Source organism: Dermacentor andersoni, chromosome 2 (assembly GCF_023375885.2).
Source record: "Dermacentor andersoni chromosome 2, qqDerAnde1_hic_scaffold, whole genome shotgun sequence".
NCBI classification, from domain to species: domain Eukaryota; kingdom Metazoa; phylum Arthropoda; class Arachnida; order Ixodida; family Ixodidae; genus Dermacentor; species Dermacentor andersoni.
This window is the reverse complement of record NC_092815.1, coordinates 67,467,246-67,494,460: the sequence shown is the minus strand read 5'-3', so window position 1 is coordinate 67,494,460 and position 27,215 is coordinate 67,467,246. Positions and strand designations below refer to the sequence as shown.

The following is a 27,215-nucleotide window of genomic DNA, read 5'->3' as shown; positions in this document are numbered from 1 at the left end:
TTGACACGTGTACTTATCTGTATCGGGCAACCACGTTTCGCCGCCTAACAAATGTAATCGCACAGCGTGGGACGCGCCTGCATGTATCCGAAGTTTCTGGAAAGTTATCGATGCTTCTATCCGCTGTCTGTTGTCGCCGAACCTTATGTTATCCGATTTCATCGCGTGACGCGAATGGTGTAGAACTTTGTGGAAGGCACGCGGGTCCGAACGATTAGTCTGGAACATTCGACGACTGCTCTATAAAAGCCGACGCGCTTGACCCGCTGATCAGATTTTTGACGATCGCCGACCGTGTTCGCCGCTATCGTTGTGCTATAAGTGTAGCCTCTTTTGTGGGCACAGGTTCGCCCAATAAAAGTTAGTTTTGTGTTTCACAGTATTGCTACTGTGTTCTTTGATGTCCCGGCCACGTGACATCACATGGCTCAACACAGAGCTTGACCATGTATCTCAACACAGGGATGAGCCACACTGTTCATAACATCCTCAGAGAAGTGTTTAATAACACTTATAACAATATTCAAGAGCCACTAAAATTCCCTTGTTATAACCGATAATTGTTATAACCGGGTTGCATGAAAAAATCAAAATAGGGGGATGGCAGAGCTGATATGAGAAAACTATAAAGAGCAGGGAGGCCAGTGCCCCTACCCACCACCTTCCTCCGCCCTGCTGCTTGGTGCTGTCCTAGTCTAGAGGAAAGACGTACTTGAATGGGTTATAACTTATGCTAGACGGTCGCTGTCAAAAGCAGAAGGCAATTATTTTATGACCGAAAAGAAATGCCTCGCCATCATTTGGTCTACAGCGAAATTCTGTCCTTACCTATGTGGCAGGCCGTTCAAAGTCGTCAGCGACCATCACGCATTGTGTTGGCTAGCAAATTTAATGGGCCCTTCAGGATGCCTGGCACAGTAGAGCCTCAGACTGCAAGAATATCACATCACTGTAATCTACAATTCTGGATGAAAACACTGATGCTGATTGCTTATCAAGTGCCCCCATCGACCCGCCGCCGCAAGATGACGAGGTTGACACCTTCCTTGAAATAATAAGGGCAGAACGCTTTGCTGAACAGCAATGAGCAGACCCAGAGCTAAAAAGCCTTGTCGAGTATTTGGAAGGGAACGCTGACATTGTCCCTAGGGCATTTAAGCAAGGATTGTCTACATTCTCGCTTCAAAACAACCTACTCGTAAAGAAGAACTTCTCACCAGTTCACGCCAGTTACCTTCCTGTTGTTCCCTCAGCGCTGCGTCTAGAAGTACTGCACACCCTACATGACGATCCGACCGCTGGACATCTTGGATTCTCCTGGACGCTATCAAGGATACAGGAAAGGTACTACTGGCTGCGCTTGACCACTGACATTGCCCGTTATGTCAAGACATGCCGAGAGTGTCAGCGACGCAAGACACCATCGACAAGGCCAGCGGGATTACTACAGCCGATTGAGCCTCCTTGCTGACCATTTCAGCAGATCAGGATGGATTTGCTGGGACCCTTTCCGACGTCAACATCTGGAAATAAGTAAATCATCATGCCGACGAACTACCTCACCCACTTTGCTGATACGAAAGCTCTGCCGAAAGGAAGCGTAGTCGAAGTGGCGAAATTCTTTGTCGAGAACATCCTGCTGCGACATGCCGCCCCAGAAGTTCTTATCATCGACAGAGGAACCGCGTTTACGGCAGAGCTCACCCAAGCCATTCTGCAATACAGTCAGACAAGCCACAGGAGGACAACTGCCTACCACCCGCAGACAAATGGTCTTACGGAGCGCCTGAATAAGACCCTCACCGATATGCTAGCAATGTACGTCGATGTCGAACACAAGACCTGGGATGCCGTCCTGTGGTACGTAATGTTTGCTTGCAACATGGCGGTGAAAGAAACAACACAGATCACGTCGTTCAAGCTGGTTTACGGCAGGAACTGGACAACTCTCGACACCATGATGCCGCACGTCTCCGATGAAGAGAATCTTGCATTGCCACCTATCTCCAGCGCGCCGAAGAAGCCCAACAGCTCGTCCACCTGCGGGTCAAGAACCAGCAGACGAATGACAGCCGTCACTACAACCTTCAACGATGCTACGTCGAGTACCAGCCCGGCGACCCTGTTTGGGTTTGGACTTCAATACGCCGATGAGAACCTAGAGAAAAGCTTTTACGCCACTATTTCGGACCCTACAAGATCATCCGACGCATTGGCGCACTCGACTATGAAGTCGTACCACACGGCATTTCGCTACCACAGCGGCACCGCTCACGACCTGAAATAGTCCATGTTGTGCGACAAGCCGTTCTACCAGTGCTAATGAACATTGGGACTTTGCGTAGCTGACCTTTGGACTTTCTTTTTTTGAACTGCGTTACTTTGGACTTTGTTTCTTTGATAAGTGTCCTTTTGTGTTTCGCTCTCCTGTTATGTTTGTAGCATCAGGACAATGCTTTTTGAGAGGGGGGGCATTGACACGTGGACTTGTTTATCTTTGTTGGATGAGCGCTTTTCACCATCTAACAAATGTTATCGCTCAGCGCGGGACACGCCTGCATGTATTGGAAGTTTCTGGAATGTTATCGATGGTTCTATCCGCTGTCTATCCACTGTTGTCACTGAACCTTGTATAATCTGATTGCATGTAATCGCGACGCGAATGGTGTATATCTTTCTGGAAGACCCGCGGGCACCAGTGCTTCTGGAATGTTTGATGGCTCGTGTATAAAAGCAGACACGCTTGACCGGCAGATCAGAAGAGGTATTCTGTAAGAGTCCACCTAGTGGACATGTCCATTTCGTCTGCTGTTGAAATTCTTATTAGCTAGGCTGGGCTGCGCATCCGCAGCAGCGAGGCACCACAGCCAATCAGCACTTCAGCAGCAGACGAAATGGACATGTCCACTAAGTGGACTCTTACGGAATACCTCCCCAGATTTCGACGATCGCCGACTGTGTTCGCCACTATCATAGTGCTTTAAGTGCAGCATGCTTTTGTGGGCACAGGTTCGCCCTATAAAGGTTAGTTTCGTCATTCACAGTATTGCTACTGTGTTCTTTACCGTCACTACTATGTGACAATATATTAGGGTGCAAGATCGACATGGTAGTTTTGAATTTGATCATTGTACCTTGAACCAGAGAGGTCAAGTTTGCAGTGGCGGAGATCGGGTATTGATCCTCAAGCATCCTGGTTTAGTCATAACCATTAAGGTACATTAGACTCCCTTTAAGCCAAACACAAAGGGACCATGAAAACTTGTTCTCCTTACCAGAAGTTCCTCTCATCAGAATGATTGGTAACATGACCAGGTGCATCCAAATATCTTACTTCAATATGGTAAATGAAGTAGACTTACAAAGAGGGAAAATTACATAAAAAGCATTTATTATTGGTGGGTGCACTAACATGTCTTTAAAGTTTCTGTATCCGCAACAGAAACTTTAAAGACATGTTAGTGCACCCTATCGCCGTAAAAGGAACTTTAAAGATGTGTTAGTGCACACAAAAGTCAGCCAACAGCATGCCCCCGTATTAGAAGCATGTTGTCGCCCCAGGCGCAAAACCTGCAGTCACCTTCAAAGTGCGATTAAAATTAAAAGCACTGCAAATAGTTATACACACGAAGTCAAATCTGGCTTCACTTGTACAAGTTCAGATGTGATTTATATGCTTGAATGTTCCTTCTATAAGAAACAATATATCGGTGAAACAGGACAATCAATGAACGTGATTAAACGGACATCACGCGGACACAGCTAAAAAACTTCCCAAAGCCGTCGCCGAGCATTTCAGCCAACCAGGTCATAGCTTTGATGAACTTAAACTCTACATCTTACAGTCAAATTTCCATTCTGAACGAGAAAGAAAACACAGAGAATCATACCTTATCCATAAGTTCAAGACATTGCGACCAATAGGCGTAAACGTTTCAAAAGGAGCTTTACAATCTATTCACTATGCCAAATTTCAACACTTAGTTTGGTTTCTTAGTGTTTTATTTTCTCCTTTTCTTTCTCCTTTCTTTTTTTCCTTCTTTCCATTTACCCTTTTATTTATTTATTTATTTATTTATACTATCTCAGTATTTTCTTCCTTTTTTTTTTTTTTAATGAGCACCGGTTTCTGCTGCTCCTTCTATTATCTCTTCCAGAGACACGATAGCCTACGACCACCAGTGAAACAGGTAATAGAGCTCTGCTGTGCACGCTGTTGACACGCCGGCTGACACACGGGCCCTGACATGTGATTGACAGACGGCCGTGACCCTGGCCTTGTGCACCGCACTACTTCATTCTCAGTTCGACATGCTAACACCTGTTGACACGCCGGCTGACACACGGGCCCTCACATGTGATTGACAGACGGCCGTGACCCTGGCCTTGTGCACCACACTACTTCATTCTCAGTTCGACATGCTAACACGTCTTCGCTCGTTACCACACCCACCCGCCTTACGCCCTCTCCCCTTTAAAAAATAAAAGAACCCCACCTATATATACTGTGGCGAGGAAAGCATATGGAAGAAGACAAGTCCACTTGTCGAAACGTTCGCTCCTGCTTTCACCTTGTTCTTGTTTTGCTCATCGTCTTGAATTTCCATCTCTCGCCTTCCCCGTGTTTTCCCTGGTATTACATTTAGGTTCATATTTATTTTCTTACTATAAGCGCACGAAAATTGGGTGCATGTTAGATTCAGGGGCGCATCAGAATCAGATAAATATGGTGCTATTTTAGTAATGGCCAAGAAAGATGAAACCAATTGGGCAACGTTTCAATATAGGTAAGCATGAAATAACTCACCACTAAGACATCAGAGTACATCTGCTGCATGGCTCGCCGATGAATGTCGTTCAGGGCTTGATGTGCAAGGGCAAATAAGCCATTGAACCTGCACAAATCAATGCACCAGAACAGATTGCAGTTTGCGCTACCTACATGTCATCACTTTACAGCCCACTTGGGAAATAACTTTAGGCCTTTCACAATGCTTGTCTAGACCTGCCAACCTTAGCAGCTGAAAAATACCATGGTTGAAACCAGAAAATACTAATATATTTCGTGAAACATACTAAAAATTATTTCACTACTCAAGATGCAGACTGCATATTTAAGAAATTAGGAAAGTGTGTTCTGTAGAGATGCTGTGAGCAGGCAGTCTGCTCTATAGTTGCAGCAAGAATACTCTGTGTCACAAACGAAAATGTCCATGATGTTCATTCATGAACGATACATAAAACGGCGGCCGACATTAAGGCCAAAGCCTTAAGTGTCTCCTGGGTTGAGAAATCCATTTATGGCATTATCGAAAAACTGACCGTCCAGTGTTATGGCACCAAAATTCAATGGCAGCGAAATTGATAGTGCCACCCACAACCATTGATGGAACTCAAACCCACGGCAACTGGTGGGAGCCGGACCCTCGACATTTGGTGTTAAGGCAAAGTTAATTAAGGCACTTGAACCGACAATCTTCGATGGGAGTCAAACCCTTGATCTCTCGTGGGACCAAAATTCAATGACACCAAAATTGATGGTGCACCAGTGATGGTCAAACCCATGACCTTTGGTATGAATTAAGGCGAAGTTAATGAAGGCACAGTTAATTAAGAAAGTTATTTAAGGCATTCCAACCCACGACCTTTGGTGGGAGTAAAACCCTCAACCTTTAACTTTTGCCGGGATTTCCACCTCATGAGCCATGTAATGTCTTCACATTAAAACAAGAGAACACAAGTAATAGGAAGTAACAATACATTTGAATGAGAATGTCAAGTAATTTAATTAATGTCTCATGAGCACACAGGCTTTCGCCTTCATCCTCTTAGCATACGCTAAAGATACTGTCTTTCTTTTTTACATTATATCAATAAGTGAATAATGGATAGTGCGTAGGTCTGATTAATCCAGCAGGTCCAAAAAATGAGGCTAAGAAATTGACTAAGGACTCTATTCCGCAATTTAAAAAAAAATTTTACCCCGAAGTGGACGCAAATGAAAAATTGTAAATTTATAGATGTAGATACTACAGTCGTAAACCTCTTAACAATGGGTGTGTTACAATAAAATCATAAAGGTTATCAGGTATGCTTATGCACTACTGTCTTGTTTCAGTGATCAAGGCACAGTCGGTATGCTAATTAACTAGCGTTGCAAATCTATACATCTATGGTACCGTATTTCTGCATGTATAACCTGCACCAAAACATTAAAAAAGTTTAACAGTAAAGTCAGGGTGCAGATTATACGCGAATTTTGCCTTGGAGGTCTGGCTTCATGGCAGCATTACTTCTGCCTTGACATGTGGCTTCACGGCAGCGCTGTGTGCACTGCCGCGAAACCAAAATATGCTGCAGCCATATTTCAAGGCAAAGTTCATCATTTAAGGTTACATTATCGCCTTGGGAGTCCCATCCTCTCCCCGTCCCTGCATGTTGAAGCTCCCTTCTTCCCTCTTTCAAGGTCGCCCGTTTTTTTTTTTCCTTCCAGGTCAGTATTTTACATTTGACTAATTAAATTCTGGGGTTTTACGTGCCAAAACCAGGATGATGGTTATGAGGCATGCCACAGTGGGGGGCACGGAATTAATTTAGGCTACCTGGGGTCTTCTAATGTGCACCCAATGCATGGCACACAGGCACTTTTGCATTTCACCTCTAACGAAATGAGGCTACCATGGCCAAGATTTGATCTTACGACCTCATGCTTAGCAGCGCAATGCCAAAGCCACTAAGCAACCACGCCAGGTAGTTTCACGTTTTGTAGTTGGCGTGCGGAACCGGCAAACCAGAACTCCAATAACAAGGAAATGCGCTCGACAGCAGTCCTTTAGGGCGTAGGAGAAGCTGCAGGTTACCAGTGCTGCTAAAGAGATCGGGAACAGAGCCACTGGTCGAAGACTATGTGAATGAATCATGCATCCACGAATGGAGGTTGTTTTTATGGAGATTTCAGCGTTCTTGTATGCAGTTATTTCTGCAAGTTATAAGTGCTGACTTTCTTTTTTTCCCTGGGCAATTGCAATGTGTGGTGCAGGTTACAAGCAGAAGAATACGGTAATTCCTCGTTACAACACAGTGAATGTGGTCATAAGAAATTTGACAAGAGCAACAATAAAATAAGAGTTTAATAGTTCGGTAAAGCTGTAGAATCTAACTGTTATGCTAAGGAAAGGCATTTATTTTCAAAAAATCCATAGCTAGCACCAACTCAGAGTGCTTACACAGCTCTTCTTCTGGCCCACAGGATTATGCTTACTCTTCTTCAACAAGTGCATCGTGACAATATTGGAGGAATGGACAGTTGTGCTATTTGGTGCATATTCATCTTGGTGTGCCAGCTAGAAGACAACAGACAAAGAGGAAAACGGATCCGTGTCATCCTTGTGTTCTTCCTCTCCCTTGTCCGTTGTCCACTAGCTGACCCACCAAGATGACAGAGATAGTGAATATGCTGAACAGGTTGGCTTACATGGAGTAGTATATAGCTTGCAGCATTTCCAGGAGGACCTGTGAATTCAAGTTGACACGTGGTGCAAAGCTGCCCGGCAAGCTGCTGTCGAAGGACATCCGTCGAACTGTTTCTAATGTCCCTTGGTTCACGACCCTGCACAGTTTTGGGAAGGAGAGCAGTTGACGGACTACGTAACATGTTTTATGTCATGTAATGCATCAAAGCTTAATAGTGTAAAGTGAAACTGGACAGGCAGGTTTATAAAAGCAGCCATAGGCAGTCAGATTACTCGTGACTACACAGGAAGCAAGTTATGCATTCATTTTGTGCCTGCAATGAAATTTTTGTTGAAGCCCAAACCTACAAGCTGCGTGCTGGAACACAACACCACTCATCAAAGCAGTATATTCAAAATTGTACGAGGGTTGCCAGCCATCCTGAATAAGCGTGCAGTCCCTGCTTTCAAAGTAAATGTCCCGAGTCTGACATGACCTAGTCAGGACAACCGAATTTTCCGAGTGTTTTATTTATTGTTGTTCCCTAGAAAAAAAAAAGCAAGATTTGTTATATATGACAGCTCAGTTGCACATTCTTTTCTTTTGTCATGTTTTAGGGGTGGGTGAATATTCAAAGCTTCAAATATTACACACTAATTTATTCGTATTCGAACAGAAACTACATTTGGTATTTATGAATATCAAAACTAACGAAATATTTTGCAACAACCGACTGTTAAGGTATTGTTACTGCTCTACGTCTCCTAAACACACCATCGCAAAATTATCAGAAGGGAATCAATGTCAAGTTTTCGGTTTCGCAGCAGAAGCCCTGACAACCCGAGTTTCATTTCATTCTGTCATTCAGTGTTTGTGGATCTAAAAAAGACCGTGTGGGCAGCGTATTTGCTCAGCCACGCTGAAAGTCGTGCATATCCATGGCCGGGCTAAAGAAAAGATTCGCGCACACCTGCCCATTAGCCTTTTTCTATCGTGTTCCACAACTCCCTACCTATTTCCAGCAACCATTTATTTAGCCTCTTTGAAAAGTGCCAGTGCATACAGCAGCAATCAACTTTCTTTTTCTTTTTCATTCCGCAACTTTCTACCTCTTTTCAGCAACCATTTACTTAGATTTTTTGGAAAGCACCATTCCATACAGCAGCCATTCATTCTTGGAAAGCTTGTTTGCAACCAGTCTCTAAAGATGTTGAGAGGCTATATGTACAGTTTCTTTATGACAATTACTTTATTTACTTGATTCTAATGCGCCCTCGATTGTAACGCGCACTTGTTTTCTACGGCCAAAAAATAAATAAATAAATAACCGCCTTCGATTGTAACGCGCACCCATTCGTCGTGACCTAAAAAAAAGAAAACTCCTTTACAGTACTGCACACCTCATTGTTTCATACAGAAATACAACTTTCTCTAATTTGGAGAAAACCAAAGATTTATTCCCAATGCACTAAAGTTGCAATAAATTAAAAATTCGCAGCTTCGCCTGAAAGGCGAAGCATCGATTACAATAGCAAATTAGTAGACAGCTCTACGAAAAGTAAGGATCGTAGTTTCATCGGCCGTATAAACTTTTAAATATTTGCTTACTCACTAAATTAAAAAGCATGGTGTCATGCGCGCACAAGCAAACGTGAACATGTTTCGCTCAATGACCACAGAAACTCTTTAAACGCTGGAGTGAGGAAGTATGGTAGCAGGAGCGAGGGAATTGACTTTTGTGCAGCCTCTCACTTCGACGTGAACTAAGCGACGAGGACACAGAGCGGTGCACCTAGATGCGTAGACTCATGTCTCCGTCGCAAATCGCTTTCAAGATAGAGGTCGCACGGCTGCGCCGTACATAGCAGCCGCCAGTGTAGAACGCCTCTCCTGTTTGCGCCAGTCCAGCACGCAAGTTTCGGGAACTCCGAATGCCTGTGATGCGGCTTGATTTCTGTCTGTCTCTGCACACATGATCACTCTCCTTTTAATTGGGGCATCGTGATGAATTCGGCATGTCTTTGCAGTCAGCGCTTCCACGCTGACAGAGCAAACGCAGAAAACGGGAAGACAGATGGTGCACCATCCTTCCTCCATGCGGTGCACTAACTTAAGCCAAAGGAAGCATCGCCTAAGCACACGTACTACAGTGCATGGAGAAAGCTACGGCAGCTAGGCTCGAAACACGTACGAGGGTGCCATTTTTTAAATGCTGACGAAGATATGGAAACGCTGATTTAGAGTCGTACTCTATAACGCACACACAATTTTTGGACCCGTTTTATAAAAAAAAAGTGTGCGTTAGATTCAAGTAAATACGGTAGTCATGTTGTGTTTAAAACTGATCCTTTGTCCCTGATATTTAGCTACAATTTTTTCACTGTTCATTACAAGTGTGGTACCTAATTTTATCGAGATATTTACTCCTGCTGTAAATATATGCATCTGGGTTTCATTATTTGATATTCGATTTAACGTACGATGCTTACTATTTGTATTTGATTTGTATTAGATAAAGTTGATATGTTGCTCACCTCTACTTCTGTTACATTCTCATCAGACATGTAACAAATTACATGTAATTACACTTTTTGGAGGAGTTAATCCACAATATAACAAACTTTTCTATATAACAAGTTATTTACCTTTTTATAACTTTTTTACCATGGAACACAATGTATCTTGAACCTAAATATAATAAAGCATGTTAACACGCGATTTCAATATAACAAAATTTCACTGCCGCCGCGAAGAAAAACCGAGATAATAAACAAAAGCTTCTGCAAACACAGATGGTGAGATGCTAAAATTACTGGCGGCTGCTTGCAAACGCACCTTTCAAATCATGCGCTTTGCCACTGAGAGTGATCACTGAAGCAGAGCACCATCATGTTCCGCATAAAGTTGAAGTGCGATAAGATCCTATTGGGCACCGCACATTGTATGCTTTAGGTGCGAGTGAAGGCGTGCAAAGGTGAGCTGAGAAGGATGGTGACTTGACGAGCACCAAATTCTCATGTGAGCAAGAGGAAAGAGGGGAGGGGAGTGAGGTCATGGTAACACAATTAAGCATGCACGAGGGAGGGAGGGGGTGTAGTGGAAGACAGATTGACACAATCATTAATTTTTTTTTAGCACAGCCATGGCTGTGCAGCATGGCTTTCAGCGTGGCTGTGCGCATACGCAGCCCATGTGCCCTGTTTTAGAGGTAATCTGTGACATATGCAAAGACTGGGCGAACTGAAATGGCATAGCATTGTGTGCTGTCTTCCTGCACATTTAATGCTGGAGGTTGTGTAATCTTGAGTTTCAGAGACACGTTGAAGCAAGAGGCAGAAAAAACAATTACTCTCCGCTGCTGGCACTTTTCGTAATAGCAATGCAGATGACACTTATCAGCTGCGGGGGTGCAGTAGATGCGAAAGCAAGCCTGGCTTTGCTTCGTACCACCGATGTGAAGATATTGTCAACGTGGCATGGAAAATTTTGTAGCCTCTTCCATGCAACGAAAATCGCCCCAGTGACTGTACTTACTTGCATAAAAGATTGAATTTCAATATAATGAAATTTCTATGTAACGAAGCAAATTGCCAATTTTACCGACTTTGTTATATTGAGGTTTAACTGTAGTTTTGTAATTGATCAAGTATAAAGTAGTGTTCTTTTACTTAGTAATGCTTACTGCAAATCAATTACTTATTTTTGTACCCAACTGCATTCATATAACCAGTTACATTACTGGTGAGACAGGCTGTAACAGGCAACAAGCTTCGTACACTTGAATTTGGCAGAAATTAAACTATAACACCTGCGGTTGTGCCATGTGCCTCCTGGAAGTGCATATTTAAACGGCCAGACCCGGCACTTAGTATTTCTCCCTTCATCTTAGAGGGGCCTCGAACCACCCCTTGGGCTTGGTGAAAATAACATAGTCCGTGGGTAGCATACGCTGCTGTGAACACCTTAGCCAGATTCTGCAGTCGTGCACAGCGCATGGAGCTCACAAGCGGAGCACGAAGCCACCATTCTCTTGAACACTCTGTTCTCAACAGAAGCCTGCTCCTCCCTCCTTTCTTGATGCTTTATTTCGTAATATAGGAAATTCTATTCCATGAGAAGGAAATTCATTGAAGAATAAAAATGGGTTGAATCGCATGTGGCAGACATTGTCAGCTCCTGACTTGAAGCTTACCATTACCATTGAAAAGGAAGGTGTACAATCAGTGCATTTTACCAGTGCTGACATGTGGGGCAGAGACTTGGAGACTGGCAACGAAGCTTGAGAACAAGTTAAGGACCGCGCAAAAGAGCGAAGGAACTTAGATTGCTAGGCATAAGGTTAAGAGACAGAAAGAGAGCAGTTTGAATCAGAGAACAAACGGGTATCGACGATATTGTAATTGTCATCAAGAAAAAAAAACGGAGCTAGGCAGGTCATGCAATGTGCCAGTTAGATAATGAATGGACCATTAGGGTTACAGAATGGGTACCAAGAGAAGGGAAACACAGTCGAGGATGGCAGAAGACTAGGTGGAGCGATGAAATTAGGAAATTCGCGGGTGCTAGTTGGAATCGGTTGGCGCAGGACAGGGGTAATTGGAGAACGCAGGGAGAGGCCTTCGTTCTGCAGTGGACATAAAACAGGCTGATGATTATGATGCTGATGATGATAGCAAATTCCCATAAGCGGCTGCTATTGAATGCACGCTTGCCAGCACACGCTCAATCTTGGCCGGTCCTGGTTGCAACCGCTCCTGGTTGGTCCGGTCCTGGTTGCCTTGACAGACTTCGCTTCGTAATGAGTTATTGATAATGCTTCAAAGTGCACAAGTTGGATGTGGCTACTATCCATTGGCCAAGCTGGTGCAGGACAAAGCCGGCCCGTATTACATAGCACAATAAGACAGGAGCATATGGACGTGCGCACTCAAGCCAAATCATGCACAATGCAAATGCTGCAATTTCATATAGCTGCTGTCTGTTATGTAGCGTAGATACCGCAGCTTCTGCAGGGTGTCATGACGAGTCCAGTGGCTTAGGGTGCCTCAAGGTCCTCCTTGCCGGCAGGGCAGGAGGACATCTGGACACCCTAACTGGCTGAGCACACTTTGGCTCATTGAGGCAAACCGTGTTCGGCGCGTCATAAGCAGCAAAATTGGAAATAGTGGCGTCTACGTGAACATACAGAATTGAATTGTGCGTCACGGTGGCGTTCTGTAGGCGGAGCGTTGCGGGCACATCCCGCTTCACCATGGCGTTCACAGTGCAAATCATTGATGAAGGAGTGGAAGCACCACAAGTGGCATGTTTGATGGCCAATAACTCCCCTTCTGCTAAATGCACTGAAGAAGCTTTTACGGCAAAGTATTTCGGAAATAGCCTAATTTAACTCCAAATGCATTTCTTGAATTTGATAAAAAGTGGTACATGACCCCTTTAAATTACCTGTCTCATGAGGTCTGCATTTTGCGATGGTTTCGTGTTATATACAGCAAAAGCGCGCCCCATCAGAATGGTCATGTTCAGTAAAGTTTAGAGCTCAGTTCTTCCACTGTAGGCAGATAGTTATTGGCTTTTGCTTGCTAATTTTCCTTTCCAGTGCTCGTAGGTTACAACAACATCCTTCCCTCCAGTGCACACATCAAGTTTCAGTTTCAGTTTATTGATGCGATTGACAATTTTTCAAAGAAAAAGTAATTCTAGGAGGTCCCATAGTCAAGTGATCTTACAATGTCACTGCTAATGTTCTCACGAGAAAATTAGGCAGATGACCAAAAAAAATTTTTAAAAGCAATTGTTAGTGAAGATAAGCAACGTGTGAAGAACTGCAGAGAGGGCACTTAAAGAGCCAGACTAGCTCATTCTACTTGTGTTTACTGTATTTGTGCAATGTTAATAAATCATCAGACAAAAGTAACATAAAAGTAAGCAATTAATTTTCAGTAATTGCTCATTTACTTTTGCATGGCAGTAATTGTTCACTGTAATCAATTACAGTGTTGAATGATGTAATTGTGATTGTAATCAGGTACTTCTTTTCTGTCATTTGTACAAGAATGACAGTCAAACAAAAAGGCAGTTTTGTTTCTGTAGTGGTCTTACATTTGTTGTAGGCCCTAATCGTTCACAGTAGCTCTACCCGTTTTGGCAGTCGTGATAGCCTGGAAATTACACAGCACCTTTCTGGCAGTACTAAAAATGATGTGTGCAATTTCGTTGCACATAAGGAATGGTGCCTCCTGGCACTGCCAGGCTTGGTCATTGCCAGCCGCCCCCTTGCCCTCAACCACTCAACCAAATCCACTGGAGAGATGGCAACCCTAGATCATACCCACACTATTCAATGTGGTAATTACCAATGAACAACTAAAAAGGATTTGCTTAGTTTTGCCTTGCCAGTAGTCATTTAATCTGCAAGTGAGCATAGTGGGACTCATAGCCAAGGTCACAAAACATGCAGAACATTAAAGTGACAATACACTTGCTTAAAGGGACACTAAAGAGAAAAATGATTTCTTCTGCATCAGTAAATTACCTTTCTACAACACCAAAAACACCACTCTTGCCACTATAAAACGCTTGAGAAGCCAGAAAAAGTGCAAGAATAAAAGATGGGTGTCGACGCCTTCTTGAAGTTCCCGCACCTGGTTGCTGTGACGTCATGAATTTTGATGGCATATTCTAGGACCTACTTAATTATACATCGGTACAGATTGACTACATTGTGTTCTGAAGGAATCAAATATTAAACATGGCAAGTTTCGGGAACCTTTACTCAGCCAACACCGCCCAAATGCGAAAACTTAGTTTGGAATCCCTGACGTCATACTGACGTAGCAGTGTCAGGGGTTTGGCGCGAAATTCAAGTACTGATGCTTCGACCTTCATTTTCTCATCTAATAATCAAACTATTATTTTGAAATTACTGCCTGCAGGATTCTCAAACAATGCTTTATTTTGTCTAAACTGATATATTGTTTCGCTTTAGCGTCCCTTTAAGACAGCCATAAGTCAACATTGCAAGATCAAAACATATAAGCCAGTAATTACTAACTTACAGATAGTGCTTCTTTTCTCACTATCTGAAATAAGCAGGCACAATTAGCAAAAACATTAAAAATATTACAAAAAGGGATCAACTGCACATTCTAGCAATAAGTGGAAAGGCAAACCTTAGTTCTACACTTCATTGACTGGACTAACATGTGAATGTCTAACACAAATCATACTCAACAGTGTCGAAGAAAGTAACCCTAAAGACAATACATGCTATTTTTTTAATCATGCAGGGTGATCATTTTCAGGCTTTGCGTAATTTTTAAATATCGCCTGTGGCAGGTAGAAACTTCTAGTCTTTGAGCTGGAATATTCCACAAGGCAGACATTACTTGCACAAGAAATTGAAACACAAATTGAACTAATTGACAATTAACTAATTCAACTTAATTATTTACGGCACAAATTGCAACTTAAGAATTGCAGCCAGAGAGGCTTCAATGCGTATCCACTTAGAATGAATTTTCAGGATGACACCAGCTTCAAGATTCATTTTGAACGAGTGCTAAGAAATACCACCTATACCTATACACCTTGCCTACATGGCAGGCCGTTGAGTTATCTTGAGCTTTAATGCATGAAAGAGCACCAAGAATTAAGTGGAACAGCGCATTTTTACAGCGAGTTTGACGACACATATCTCAAAACCCAGACCATCCTTAAAATTTGTTCTAAGTGGATATGTCTTGCAAGCCACCGGCTACAATACATAAATTGCAATACATGCCATAAGATAATTAATTAAATGCAATTAGTCAATATAGCTAATTAGATCATTATGCATTTCAATTTTTCATGCACGTCTGCCTCTTCGAATAATCCAGCTCAAAGACTAGAATTATACTGTCTGACGCAGGTGATTTTTCAAAATTCTTTAACGTCTAGAAACGATCTCTTATATGCATTATTCAATGAACTAATTAATAAATTAATTTATAGACAAAAGAGTGACAATAATGCTACAAATATTGAACTCACACACAACGCTGCTAAACCTTGAAAGGGGGCTGGCAATAAAAATAACACTAGGGCTCACATTTAAAAAAAAAGAAAAAGAAAAAAAATGACTCTGGTTTCTGCCTCCTTTTCAATAAAGATGTGTTTGGCCCTGCCCTATTCTTACCATACTATTAATTTAGACTTGCGGACAGTAAACCAGTAGTACCTAAGACATAGGCGTAATGGGCAAAGTGGCCATTATTCACTGGTGATCACACTGACCTTGAGCACATCTTGCAAAATGAGGCCCTGGATGCCTGAGGCATGGTGCTGATGGACTGGTTGTATACACGCATTAGGACCATGGCCACATGCAGCCTAAAAAAAAATTCAATCAAAAGGAAGAAAGAGAACTGTGCAATCCTTAAAGGGGCCCTACAGCATTCTAGAACATGATAAATGAACTTGCTTTGTTGCTAGACCACTCTCTCATGAACATTAGAGCCATCATGTAGATGCATCTGGAAGCCCCCTAAACTTTGATCGCAAGGCTACTTGCCCTTTTCTTTAAATTTTAGAAATCCCCATCACTATTTTTTTTACCCTAACAGCAGAGTAAACATGATGGCTTTCATGCAGGTTTCTGTAACTATGATGACTAAGCAGATGCCTTTGGCAGTAAAGTATTCAAAACGCAAACATTGCAGCACCTGCAGAATTCAGTATGTTCTGATCTGAAATTCTACCATATTAGTGCTACGGAAGACGTAGAAAAGATCAAATCAGACAATGAGAATATCTGCTACATGAAAACTACACGACAGGTCACACAAACAAGAACTTACTACTGTTGGGAGAGCTGATTAGAAATGGTGTTACTTCAATCGCAAGGAACGGGACTGCCTTGACCCATACAAATGAAATCAAATTATGGGATTTAACATTACCAAAGCAACATACAAGACTATGAGTGACACCATAGTGGGGGGTCTCCAGATTATTTTCGAAGCCTTGCTGTTTTTTAATGTGTACCTGAAGCATGGTACACAAGAATTTTTTTCATTCTGGCCTCATTGGAATGTGACTGCTCAGTGCCTGTGATGCCACAGGCACTGAGCCAACACGGCGGGTCTCTTTCCATACTGCCGTCCTTTGTAATGGAGGTAACACCACAGATAATACTTTAACTGCAGCGAACGCTGGCTACGAGAAACTGGCACACTCAGTCAAGTCGAAAAACAGAAGCATCACTTCTCACCTGTTGCTCGCGCTGAGTGAATCAATTGCAAGATATGGGCCCTGTGTCGCTTTGCCCTCTCCATGCTCCAGCTTGGACAGCATGTTTTCAGTCAGCTGGGGCTGCGGCAGCGATATGGGCTGCACAGGCAAGGATCATGGCCAGCAACATTGGTACTGATGAAAAGTTTCGACTCAATACCCGAGCGGCATGCATCCTTGGCCACGTTGGCACATATAGAGATGAGTGGCAAACACAAACCGAGATAAAGACAATGCAGAGACATGACAAAGGAGTGGCAGTTGTGCCCTGTAGTTCCATCATCATCGTTGTAATTTGCAGTCATCGCTGTTTGGTACAAAAGACAAGTATGGCCAAACCACCAGCATGCTATAATTAAAAATGAGTTTACTTTTTAAGTTTATCAGCATATACAGTTAAACCTCAATACAACAAACTGTGATATAACTAAAGTCTTTATATAACAAAGTATAACTTTTTATAATTTCTTATCCATAGAATGCCATCCATCTTGAAGCTCAATATAGCAAAGCGTGTTTATATGCGATTTCAGTGCAACAAAATTTCACTGCTGCTGCAAAGGAATACCAAGGCAATAAATGGCAACTGCCACTACTTCAGATGGTCAAATGGTTAAGTTAAATGCGGCTGCTTTCAAATGCAACTGAAATTGAGAGCCGTGTGATAGACAGCGGCCATTAAAGCAGAGCAACAATTGAGCTGCTTACAGCCTCCAAAATCTCACGGTGTGCGCCACCTAATTTTGAAGGTCAGAAATGCCAAGTACAAAGTCCGTGCAGGATATAATGTATTTGTAGCGGCACATTCTATGCGCAGAGTTTTGTATCTTGAGCCTAGGTTGCGTCAGCGCCCGATTTGGCGTTCTTGTTGTCAATTATCCCGGCCTGGTGTTGTCAGGATTTGGAGGACAATCCCAATTGCTGTCCCCCCGATTTTTGGACCTTGCCGTTGGGTGCGGGAGTTGGCCGAGGTTGAGGAAGACGTTGAGATGAAAACTGGAGGTTTATTTACATTATTTACAGTGAGAGTACAAAGAAATTAACAGTCATAAAGTCATTACGGGTTGGCAGCAACTCGGACGCTGCAGCCCGTGGCAAGAAGCTTGAAAGAGATGAATGAAGGAATGCTCCCTTGCTGCTCCCGGTCTCGGGCTTTTAAGCCCTTCGGTGTCTCGAAGTCACGTCACGTTCGGCCAATCGGCGAGCCCGCTCAGGTGACGCCATTTTCGGCCAATCGGCGAGCCTGCTCAGGTGTCGTCATTTTCGGCCAATGGTAGGCGCCCGTGCGATTGTGTCCCACCCGGCGCCGAGGGTCGCTCCTTGGGCCCCAATTGTCCGAGGGCTTACTTGTCTCTGCGGTATTGCCATCCTGACTTGCAAGCGCCGTCACAATAGGCGGATGGGGCGACGTTTCAGTGCTGCAAAGCAGCTTTGCTCAGTACCCACATTACCTGGAACCGTGCCAGACTCCTGCTACACTTTTGGGAAGAGTCAAGCAGTGAATAGCTCCACCTGCGGCGCACGAGGTGGGGGACTCCAACTCGTTTGCACGTGCCGCGCCTCGGGAACGGGGTAGATGTGCTTCTGCGCTCCTTAATTAGCTGTGGCACGATTCGATGTGGCCTGGTGAACTCGAAGGAGGCTCAGGAAAAGGTCCCATATCTAACAGTGTGGACATAAATGACAAACATGAGTAGCAGTTTTAGTGCTAAACACAAGACCCTCTCACCGTCATGTTTTGTATAAAGTCCAAGGGCAATAAGATCCCATCACACCCTTTGTGTCGTACACTATGGGTGCGAGGGAAAGCGTGAGAAGGTGAGCAGAGACGGTTCGTGGCTTGATGACCGCAAGGGGGAAGGGAGTGAATGTGTGGTAACATGATAAAGCACATGCTAAGGGGAGGGGGGCCTTTCAATATAACAAAATTTCAATATAAAGAAGTAAAGTTCTGATTTTACCAACACTGATGTATTGAGGTTTAACTGTGTACCAATCAACCCAGTTACGAGTTCTAGTTTTCAAAAATAAGTACAAGATCCCAATTCCTAGTCTGTTTTCCCTGTCTGATTGTGCTGAAACTTGTGCTTCATAGCCAATAGGAAGGATCACGAGTTGTGCACGTCTTCTAGCTTTTTAGGATGAATGTATAGAAAAGCAAACTGTAGTGCAAGGACAGTGCCCTGTCCTTGTTTTCAGACAGTAGCACTGTAAACTATGCAGTGTTCAACAATAAATTGAAAGAACAAATAGGCATCGTCCTTTCATTCATACAGTAACACTTTAAGCTATGTTAACCAAACACTGGATTTCTATAGTACATCAAAAACATACAAAGTAACATCACACAGCATTGTGTTAGGTCCACATCTGTGATAAGATGTCCTCGTGCTCCTAGATCAACTAAAATCCTAATTTATGTGGAAGCAAGCACAGGAAGCTATTCAGCTTTTGTCCCTAACAGCAATTTCACGTTCTGTGAGTAAGCACTGCAGTACACTGCACAGATAACACACATGCATAAACCTTTGTGACCTTTCACGGCAATTTCTGGGTCTTACCGTCTCACACTGAACAGTTCGAAAGCCCTAAAAGAGCCTTAGCAGACGCACATTTCACATTAGTTTGGATTCATCCTTGCTCAGAACATAAGGCTAGGTAGTAAAAGCTCATTATATAATGAAGCCGCATCCGACAAGAATATTTTGGCTATATTCAATATTTTGAGAAGCATAAGTTCATTACATGCCGATACTGGTGAAAAAAATTTTAGTTTGCTTTGTTACCTCCAAGAATACTTTATATCCACCCTCATTATATGAAGGTACAACTGTTTTCTTCTCACCAACAAAACTTTACTTATGCAGCATGTATATTATATATATTATATATTTCTTAACCTTCATGGGTAGCCCTTATTGGTACATGTGACTGCTTTTTCCTGAGAGGAATTAAATTTGTCTTAAACAAGGTAAGTTGCCAAAGTACAAAGTTTATTGCAATGTTTTTTTGGCAAAATGCTTTATTGCTATGGCCTGTGAGATGTTCCCAACATAAATGACTTGGTGACGATTTAAGATAAATACTATATTTCCGGCGTGAAAACAGGTTTCACGCAAAAACAAAGAAAGAAGAACACCTCTCTGTTTCGCAGTCCCTTTACTTAGCACGATTTCCAGAGCCCAACTCCAAGAACAGCAAAAAGAATAAAAGGATGTATCAGGGTATGTTAAACTCGACAACACACATTCAAAAAACACTTCTGTGCAATGTGCATGCCACAACGTAGACATAGAAGGTAACATTCATGTTGGTGCAATAGTTGACTACAAACACACTGCAAACACCCATATATATATTTTCATACACGTGCTGACAAGTGACCGAATCAGCTGCTCAATAAACAGCTGACGTGCCTGGTGGGAAAAAACCGACCCTAGCAATTCTTTATTGACAAACTTAAGAAGGCACTACTGCGTCCACATTTACGGTTTACTGCTCTTGACTTCTGATGTTCCTAAAGCCTCTCCACTTCATTTGTGTTACACAATAGCTTTTGCAATTTTCTGCTGTGCTTGCTTTAGCATTGTGAACAAGATACCTTTATGTCAGAAATGCTTTGCATCTCTGGCCAGAAATCAATCGATGCTGCACACCAGGTAGTTGTAGTGCACTGCTACAGCCTCAGCCTGACAGTTTCACACATGCTGGCTAATCCTCACTCCGTGTTACTGCTGCCAGATGCAAAAGCATACGCAGCACAGATTAGCTAGTAGTAAGCACAAAGGCCAAGGTAGCAATACTAATGGCAAGTGATATACTAAATCTGTCTGTAACGATTGACTGATTATGTTTAAGATCCAAACGTAACACAGAGGGCTATGAGCAACAGACATCATAGTGGAGGGTCCTGTCTGTATCATTTCCTCCTGTCATTATTCCACTCAATGACACGACATAATGCACTAACTGGCCCAACAGTCAATGTTTCTGGAACGATGTGGCCACCGCCTGAGGTGCACCCAAAGCTTGGCACGCAAGCATTTTCATATTTTGCCTTCATCAGAATGCAGCCACTGTGGTCGAAAATCAAACCAACCTTGCCCTCAGAAGCACAATACCAATTCCACTGAATCACAGCTGTGGGGTGTAAAGAGTGTTATCAAATGTAACTTTACGATCATGGCAAATTTCGTTTGCCGACACAGAAGAACGCACTTTCTCCATGGACGGGAATGGTTGCTTCGTTAGTTGACCTTGAGCAAGTTAACATGTTTTGTTGACATAGACTAGTAGAAGAGGTTCACTTATAATGTACAAGAAAACCAGATCCCTTGCAACACAATAAGCAGTGCTTACGTTATTGAATGCCATCTCCTTTTAACAGTTAGCGGCTAAAACACTGGTCTATTAAGTAGCATCTACCATGACTTTAGTTTACCGTACACCACAAACTGGATATATCCTTCGTGAACAAAGCTGAACAAAAGATATGTGTGTCTTGATTGCTGCTCTCTACATTCTCAATCTCGTGCTCCGAGTTTGAATGTTGATTTGTTTCTGGATTTGCCCAGAATTTTATGCTAGCATTCACCCCCAACCATGCAAGACCAACTTGAAGACCTGCACGCATGTCCTGATATTACATTTTTCATTTTTGGCAAGAGATTTCGCAGTTCTTATAAGGGGTGTCATGCTTAACTATAGATGCAGAGTGCCCAGAATCTAAAAGCGTACACAGTGATAAACTAACGGCAGCTCAGCAAATTAAGTAAGAGCACAAGCTAGTAAATAAAGAAATGACTGCTACGTAAATTACTCTTGCCTCTTACACAAATCTACACAGTTGCAGCTTCTGCAAGTATCATGTTACAAAGAAACAAACAACTCCGTCTTAACACTTGGCAATACAGCACTGAAACCAATTTTACTTTCAGCACGAAAGCAAGGGGCAACTATCAAAAAGAATCTACAGCATCATGTACCTAAATATAAGTGCATGAGTAGCTAATTAAATACAAATTCAATATCCAAATAAGCATCTATGCAGTAGAAGCTGCAGCAGATATCATGCTGTAAAATAAACAAGCAACTCAGTCTCGACACTCTGAACTACAGCGCTGCATACCTTATTGAAATGAACTAAGGCCAATAGGCGGTGTCCAAACTGCATCCTCAAAGCAAGAGCTTCCTTGAAATAAAGGAAGCTAATTGCATGTAGCATCAAAAGAAGGCAAAAATTAACTTGGGTACCCTTGCTCAAGTTGTCACTTGGTTTTGGCAGTTTAAAAAGACCAGGAGGTGTTACCTTTGCTAACACAGTGCAATGAGCTTGTTTTTTCATTATGTGACACCAGCACTACAGGATCGGACAAGAGACACAAGCCACAGGACATGAGCCACGCTGTGTTGCCTTCGTCTCGTGTCCCCTAATGCTGGTATTGCTTAATAGTAAGTCAGCAAGTGCCATGCAACATTTCAATACTACTACAGTGAAGCTCTGTATGCGCAAGCTTTGTATAGCCTCTGTGCTGGCATTATTCTGCCATTGCTGCCTACCACGTGCAGCTCGTTGTCTCTGCCCCATGTATTGCATGGAGTAAATGAATGATCTGGTTTATCTTGCAGATAAATTTTCAAGAGCAAATTTAAAGAGTCATTGAACACCACATACCAAGGCAATGATATGCAACGAGTAGGTGTCAGAAACAAGTGGTGGCATGTCATACCCTATGCTTTGGACAACACCTATTTCACTTTCTTTGAGCGCAAGCTGAACTGAAGAAGAAACATGGCCCAACTAATGAAAGAATAAGACGCGCAGCGTCAGGTGCCTCAGGTCAGTCAGACAAGCAGCAGCAGCAGCAGCAGCAGCAGCAGCAGCAGCAGCAATCTTCTGCAGTGGACTCACGCACGCAGGCCAGGCAGACGACGATGACGGGTGAACGACAGCGTGCACAGAACAGAGTGCGCCACTGCGGTGCGTCGTTCCTTAGGGTGCGGAGGACTGGGGCAGGAGGACACGGCCGTGACGGCAGTGGCAGCAGGCAGGTGGTGGAAAAGAAATCGAAGAGACCGTACTTACACACACCTCGTGGTATATCGAAGGCTTGCTAATGCTTGGGATGTGGTACAATGTCGTTGCTGGCTTGCCCTCATGGTCGAGGATTTGCTGTCGGGTGAAACAGGAAGACATTTAGGTGTATAAGGCAACGAGCAGAGCTCCCACAGAGCACAACAACACAGGCCAGGACAATGCACCGGCTCAGTTCCAATGCTACTCCTTTCCAAGCTTCCATCATCATACATTATCACAGGGATTGGTCAGTGACAACTTAGCGACAGTGAGAATAAGAAAGGAATAGAATTGAGAACAATAAATTTTGGCAGTATACTGGCCATGATGGCATGACCACAAATGTAAGTACTTAACAGATAAAAATTTTTTTCTAAAGAAGCATGTACAAAGATGATTATTTTTATTGCTCAAATTTTTACACACATAACATAGCAGTCTTAAAAGGCTTCACCATTTGTCTTGTTCACCAGTTACATTCACCAAACACTTAAGCCAGAAGATATCTTCTAAAGGAAGCTTTCTCTCAGCACATGCAGATGCATTACAGAAGTATCACTTCAACATCCAATAACTACACAAAATAAAATTGCCACGTAAAGTGAAACATCTTTTGCTTGAATGATCAAAATGCCAGAATCAAGTTGGATAGTAGCTTGCTTGCATGAAGAGTTTGAAGCAGCTAGGCTGCCATAGGCTACATTTATTTAGGAGTCCTTCCACCAACCCCCGGTGTCCTGGCATAACTTTTTCTTCTGAGCCACTGGAAGACATGCATTTGCAAGCTAGCATTTTTCCTTTTGACCCCTGCTTCTTGGGCATAAGCAAAATTTGTAATGTCAAAGCCCTTTAAAATTAAGAAATAGCAGCAGTGGTACCACAATTTTTATATCACTGCAGATCTAGGGCTCAGTGATCGATCAACTGCCTTTCTGATTAATCTATACTAAATGCTTTTAATTACAATGAATTTTTGCATTGCCAGGAAACTGATAGGTCATCAAGTTTTGTTTTCAGAAATTAATGCGAAGTAACCCTGGCATGGATGAATAGGTTGTGTTTTCAGTGATACTGGTACAAAATAGCAGAATAAGCACAGCCTGAGCTCTCAAGCTGAAAGCACAGTGCAAAGTTTGAACAGCAAGATCAGGTGGTTTGTATAGATACCATGGCAGCTGAAAATCTACATCCTGCAGTAATACAAAAGAGCTGAAGATTGCTTGGTATATTGTATAGCCCCTCTTCAAAGTTTTGCATATACAGGGTGTTTTTTTTTTTTTTTTAGCACCATACAGGATTTCTTTAAATCGCCTGTGGCAGATAGCGTAATTGTAGTCCTTGAGCTGGATTACTTGAAGCGGTAGACCTTACTCGCCCTAGAAATCAAAATGTACAATCGTCTAACAAGAACTCACCACAAGACATTACAATAATATTTCTATATAAGCAGAGTACAGCATCTCACCATTTTGTGCACTCTGGCCAACTCACCAACTCAGAAACTCACCAGATTATAAGCACCCAGCAAAAGGATTTCCAGGCAGTTGAGAGACTGTAAGATAGAGAGCGCATCCCACAATGAAAGAATGTCCTTGTCATACAAGCACACTGGTGCCATTCCAGATAGTCATTACATTCAAAAAATACCAAAGCAAGTTTCACTCTTTACTTGCTCAGGGATAAAATACACTGTGTGCAGACCATGTGGTAAACATGTGCTCACTGTTCTATAAACAAAACAGGATGCCTTTGAATTTCTGCATGAAAAGTTTCAAATCACAGTTCAGTTTTTGGTTCAGATCTGGGTTCAGTTTAGCAGTCTGTTTAAATGCAGTGCTAAGGTATTTCCTAAGGCAGAACATGTAAACTTTACAGCCACATTCCCAATATTAACAACAATGAGGTAGGGGTGTGCAAATACCGAGTAGTAGATTTTGAATAGAATAAATAAAAAGCTGAATATCAAATTGAATATTGAATATCAGGAAATATTCAAAAAATTTATCGCTTACAAATTTTGGGCAAGAAAATACGGTGCTGCACATGCCTCGAAGTCTCCTAGCATTGCATAACAAGAATGCAGCGAGCTATCAGTCACTTGGTACACAGAAATCAAGATATATTGCACAATTTGCTCTAATTAAAGGGAATGCCAAATTAGTATGCCAGCAATGATTGGGCAAGAAAATACGGTGCTGCACATGCCTCGAAGTCTCCTAGCATTGCATAACAAGAATGCAGCGAGCTATCAGTCACTTGGTACACAGAAATCAAGATATATTGCACAATCCGCTCTAATTAAAGGGAATGCCAAATTAGTATGCCAGCAATGATTACAGCTCAGTTCTAGTATTGAAAAGTCCGGAAAAATGTTTCTATTATCAATAGTATTTCTGTGGGATGGGATCAGAAGCTTTTTTTCCTCTGAAATTAATGAATTAGTGACATTCTGTGATACTGAATACCAATGGGGTTATAATGAACATGTGTTTGGCGGTTATCTTTTATTTATTGCACAGAAAGTTTGGCTTTCCAGCTTTTCTCCCAAATACAGAAGGGCTATCCCAACCCAAGTCTACGGCATATGGTGTATAGCAAGGCTAACCTGCGTGACAGACAAAAGGTATGCGCAGCATGCGACTCGATCACTGGCCTGAGCATACGTGGCGCCAACATAAAAAGGAGGAGCTGTCAGCGCTGTTTCATTGTCAGGTTCGGCATGATTTGATCATCATCATCAGCCTATCTTTATTGTGATAGCAATTACATGGACCCTTTAGGCATGTTTCTGCCATCGCCACGAAGTTCCGTATAAAGTCCACGGGCAATAAAATCATAGCTGCGCACTCTATGCTGCATGTGCAAGTGAAAGTGTATGAGGGCGAGCTGGTAATCGTGGCTTAATCTTGTGCACGCAAGAGAGGAAAGTGGGGAGGAAATGCACCATCTTCCATCGCACGCAGGGCTCCGAGGGGGAGGGTAGTAGGGGGGAGGGCATATTATACACCAGGTGGCCCGGGTGGGCATGCACTGTATGCATCTTGAAAGCCACCTGCAACAGGGACTGAGTCCACCCGTTCGCTGAGTTTTCGCGACTCATATCAAGTGATGCAAGACTTAGCACGAAGTTCAATTTGCTCACTGCTGCTGCCATGCTTCCTCACTCCAGTGTTTTGACTGAGTTGCCATAGTCAAGTGAGATGTGTTCACGGTTGCTTGTGCACACGTGACACTAGGCTCGTTAATTTGGTATGCCTATGGTTACAAGCTTATATGGTCGATAAAACTACTATCCTTACTTGGTATAGGATGTGGGGATGCGCGACTCTCACGCGTCCCCTGATATGTTGTTTTCCCGCACGGCTCGCGTGGCCTGGGCCCGCGGCGATCAGAGTGGTTGAGGCGCAGTACGAGAGATGGCTGTGTGTTGCGCTGCTAACGCCGCCGACAGGCGGGGTTACTTGGGCGCCGAAAGACAAGGCGCTTCCTCTTTGGTTCGGGACAGCAAGCAGTGCGAACGTGCTGTGCCGCGCTTGCACCGACCCATGCTTCTGCGAGACTGTCTCGCGTGGCTGCCTTCGAATGCGCCACCGCTCGCGTGACCGTACGCGTGAACGACCAGGCGTTGGGATCCAGCATGGGGCGAAGATATTCGCTCGCTATCCGGTCGGGGTGAGTCGGACCTGGATTTCTCGCACGCCCATCGGCATGTTTTGTGGATAGCAACTCGGCTAGCTGGCATTGATCTATGAAAGGTGCAATAAATGCCCTTGTGATTGTTTGCACTATTGTGTTGTCGTTCCTTTGTCCCAAGAGTACGGGAGGAGAACTCCACATCTGGCACCCAACGTGGGGCCTCTTGGGGCATCGGACAATAGTTTTAACAGTTTTGCTTCGTTCGAGACCTTTGTTTGAGCCGAAGCGTAGGGCTAGCGTGGGGCTAGCGTGGATTTTGATCGCTAGCGTTGGCGGCGTGCTTTCTTGAGCGAGGCGACGGTGGCTGTAGCGTGTTTGAACTTGTCAACATGTTAAGCCTTTTCGCAAGTGTTTATTTAATGACATTCGTCTGTACGAGAGCCACGTGGTCTGCATCCTGGGAGAGCGTGGCTTAGCGCCTGTGGAGCATTCGCAAGCCTGAAGCGAGTGAGTAAGGAAGCCTCGTGGGTGGTCCGAATTTCTTATGTAAATAGCCTCTTCTATCTCTTTGACTCTGATGAAGTCACGGCTCTGGGAGCCGGGTGGCCGCGGGCCACGGGTGCCACTACGGGCTGACTGGTATTGCGGCCTGGCAGTGGGCGCTCCGACACCGTCTGGGACGGTGGGCGCCGTCAACTCGGATGCTGTGTGCACCAAGCGGGGTAGGACCACCTAACAGAGCTGACGTCTCCTCGCGGCTGCCTGTATTGCACCCATT

General features: G+C 43.5%; 1 protein-coding gene across 2 annotated transcripts in view; it reads right to left on the bottom strand.

The window, feature by feature from the left end:
- Positions 1-27,215, bottom strand: part of Hyccin (PI4KA lipid kinase complex subunit hyccin) — a 61,718-nt gene that overhangs the window by 17,770 nt on the left and 16,733 nt on the right. Inside the window, exons 5-10 of one of the 2 annotated variants that reach the window (XM_050189124.2) lie at positions 24,309-24,353; positions 22,811-22,897; positions 16,706-16,824; positions 15,730-15,825; positions 7,475-7,609; positions 4,808-4,895 (exon numbers count right to left, since the gene is read on the bottom strand). In XM_050189124.2, coding sequence (XP_050045081.1) covers positions 4,808-4,895; positions 7,475-7,609; positions 15,730-15,825; positions 16,706-16,824; positions 22,811-22,897; positions 24,309-24,353 — 570 coding nt within the window. The remainder of the gene's footprint in view (positions 1-4,807; positions 4,896-7,474; positions 7,610-15,729; positions 15,826-16,705; positions 16,825-22,810; positions 22,898-24,308; positions 24,354-27,215) is intronic. The other variant, XM_050189125.2, reaches the window with a different exon arrangement.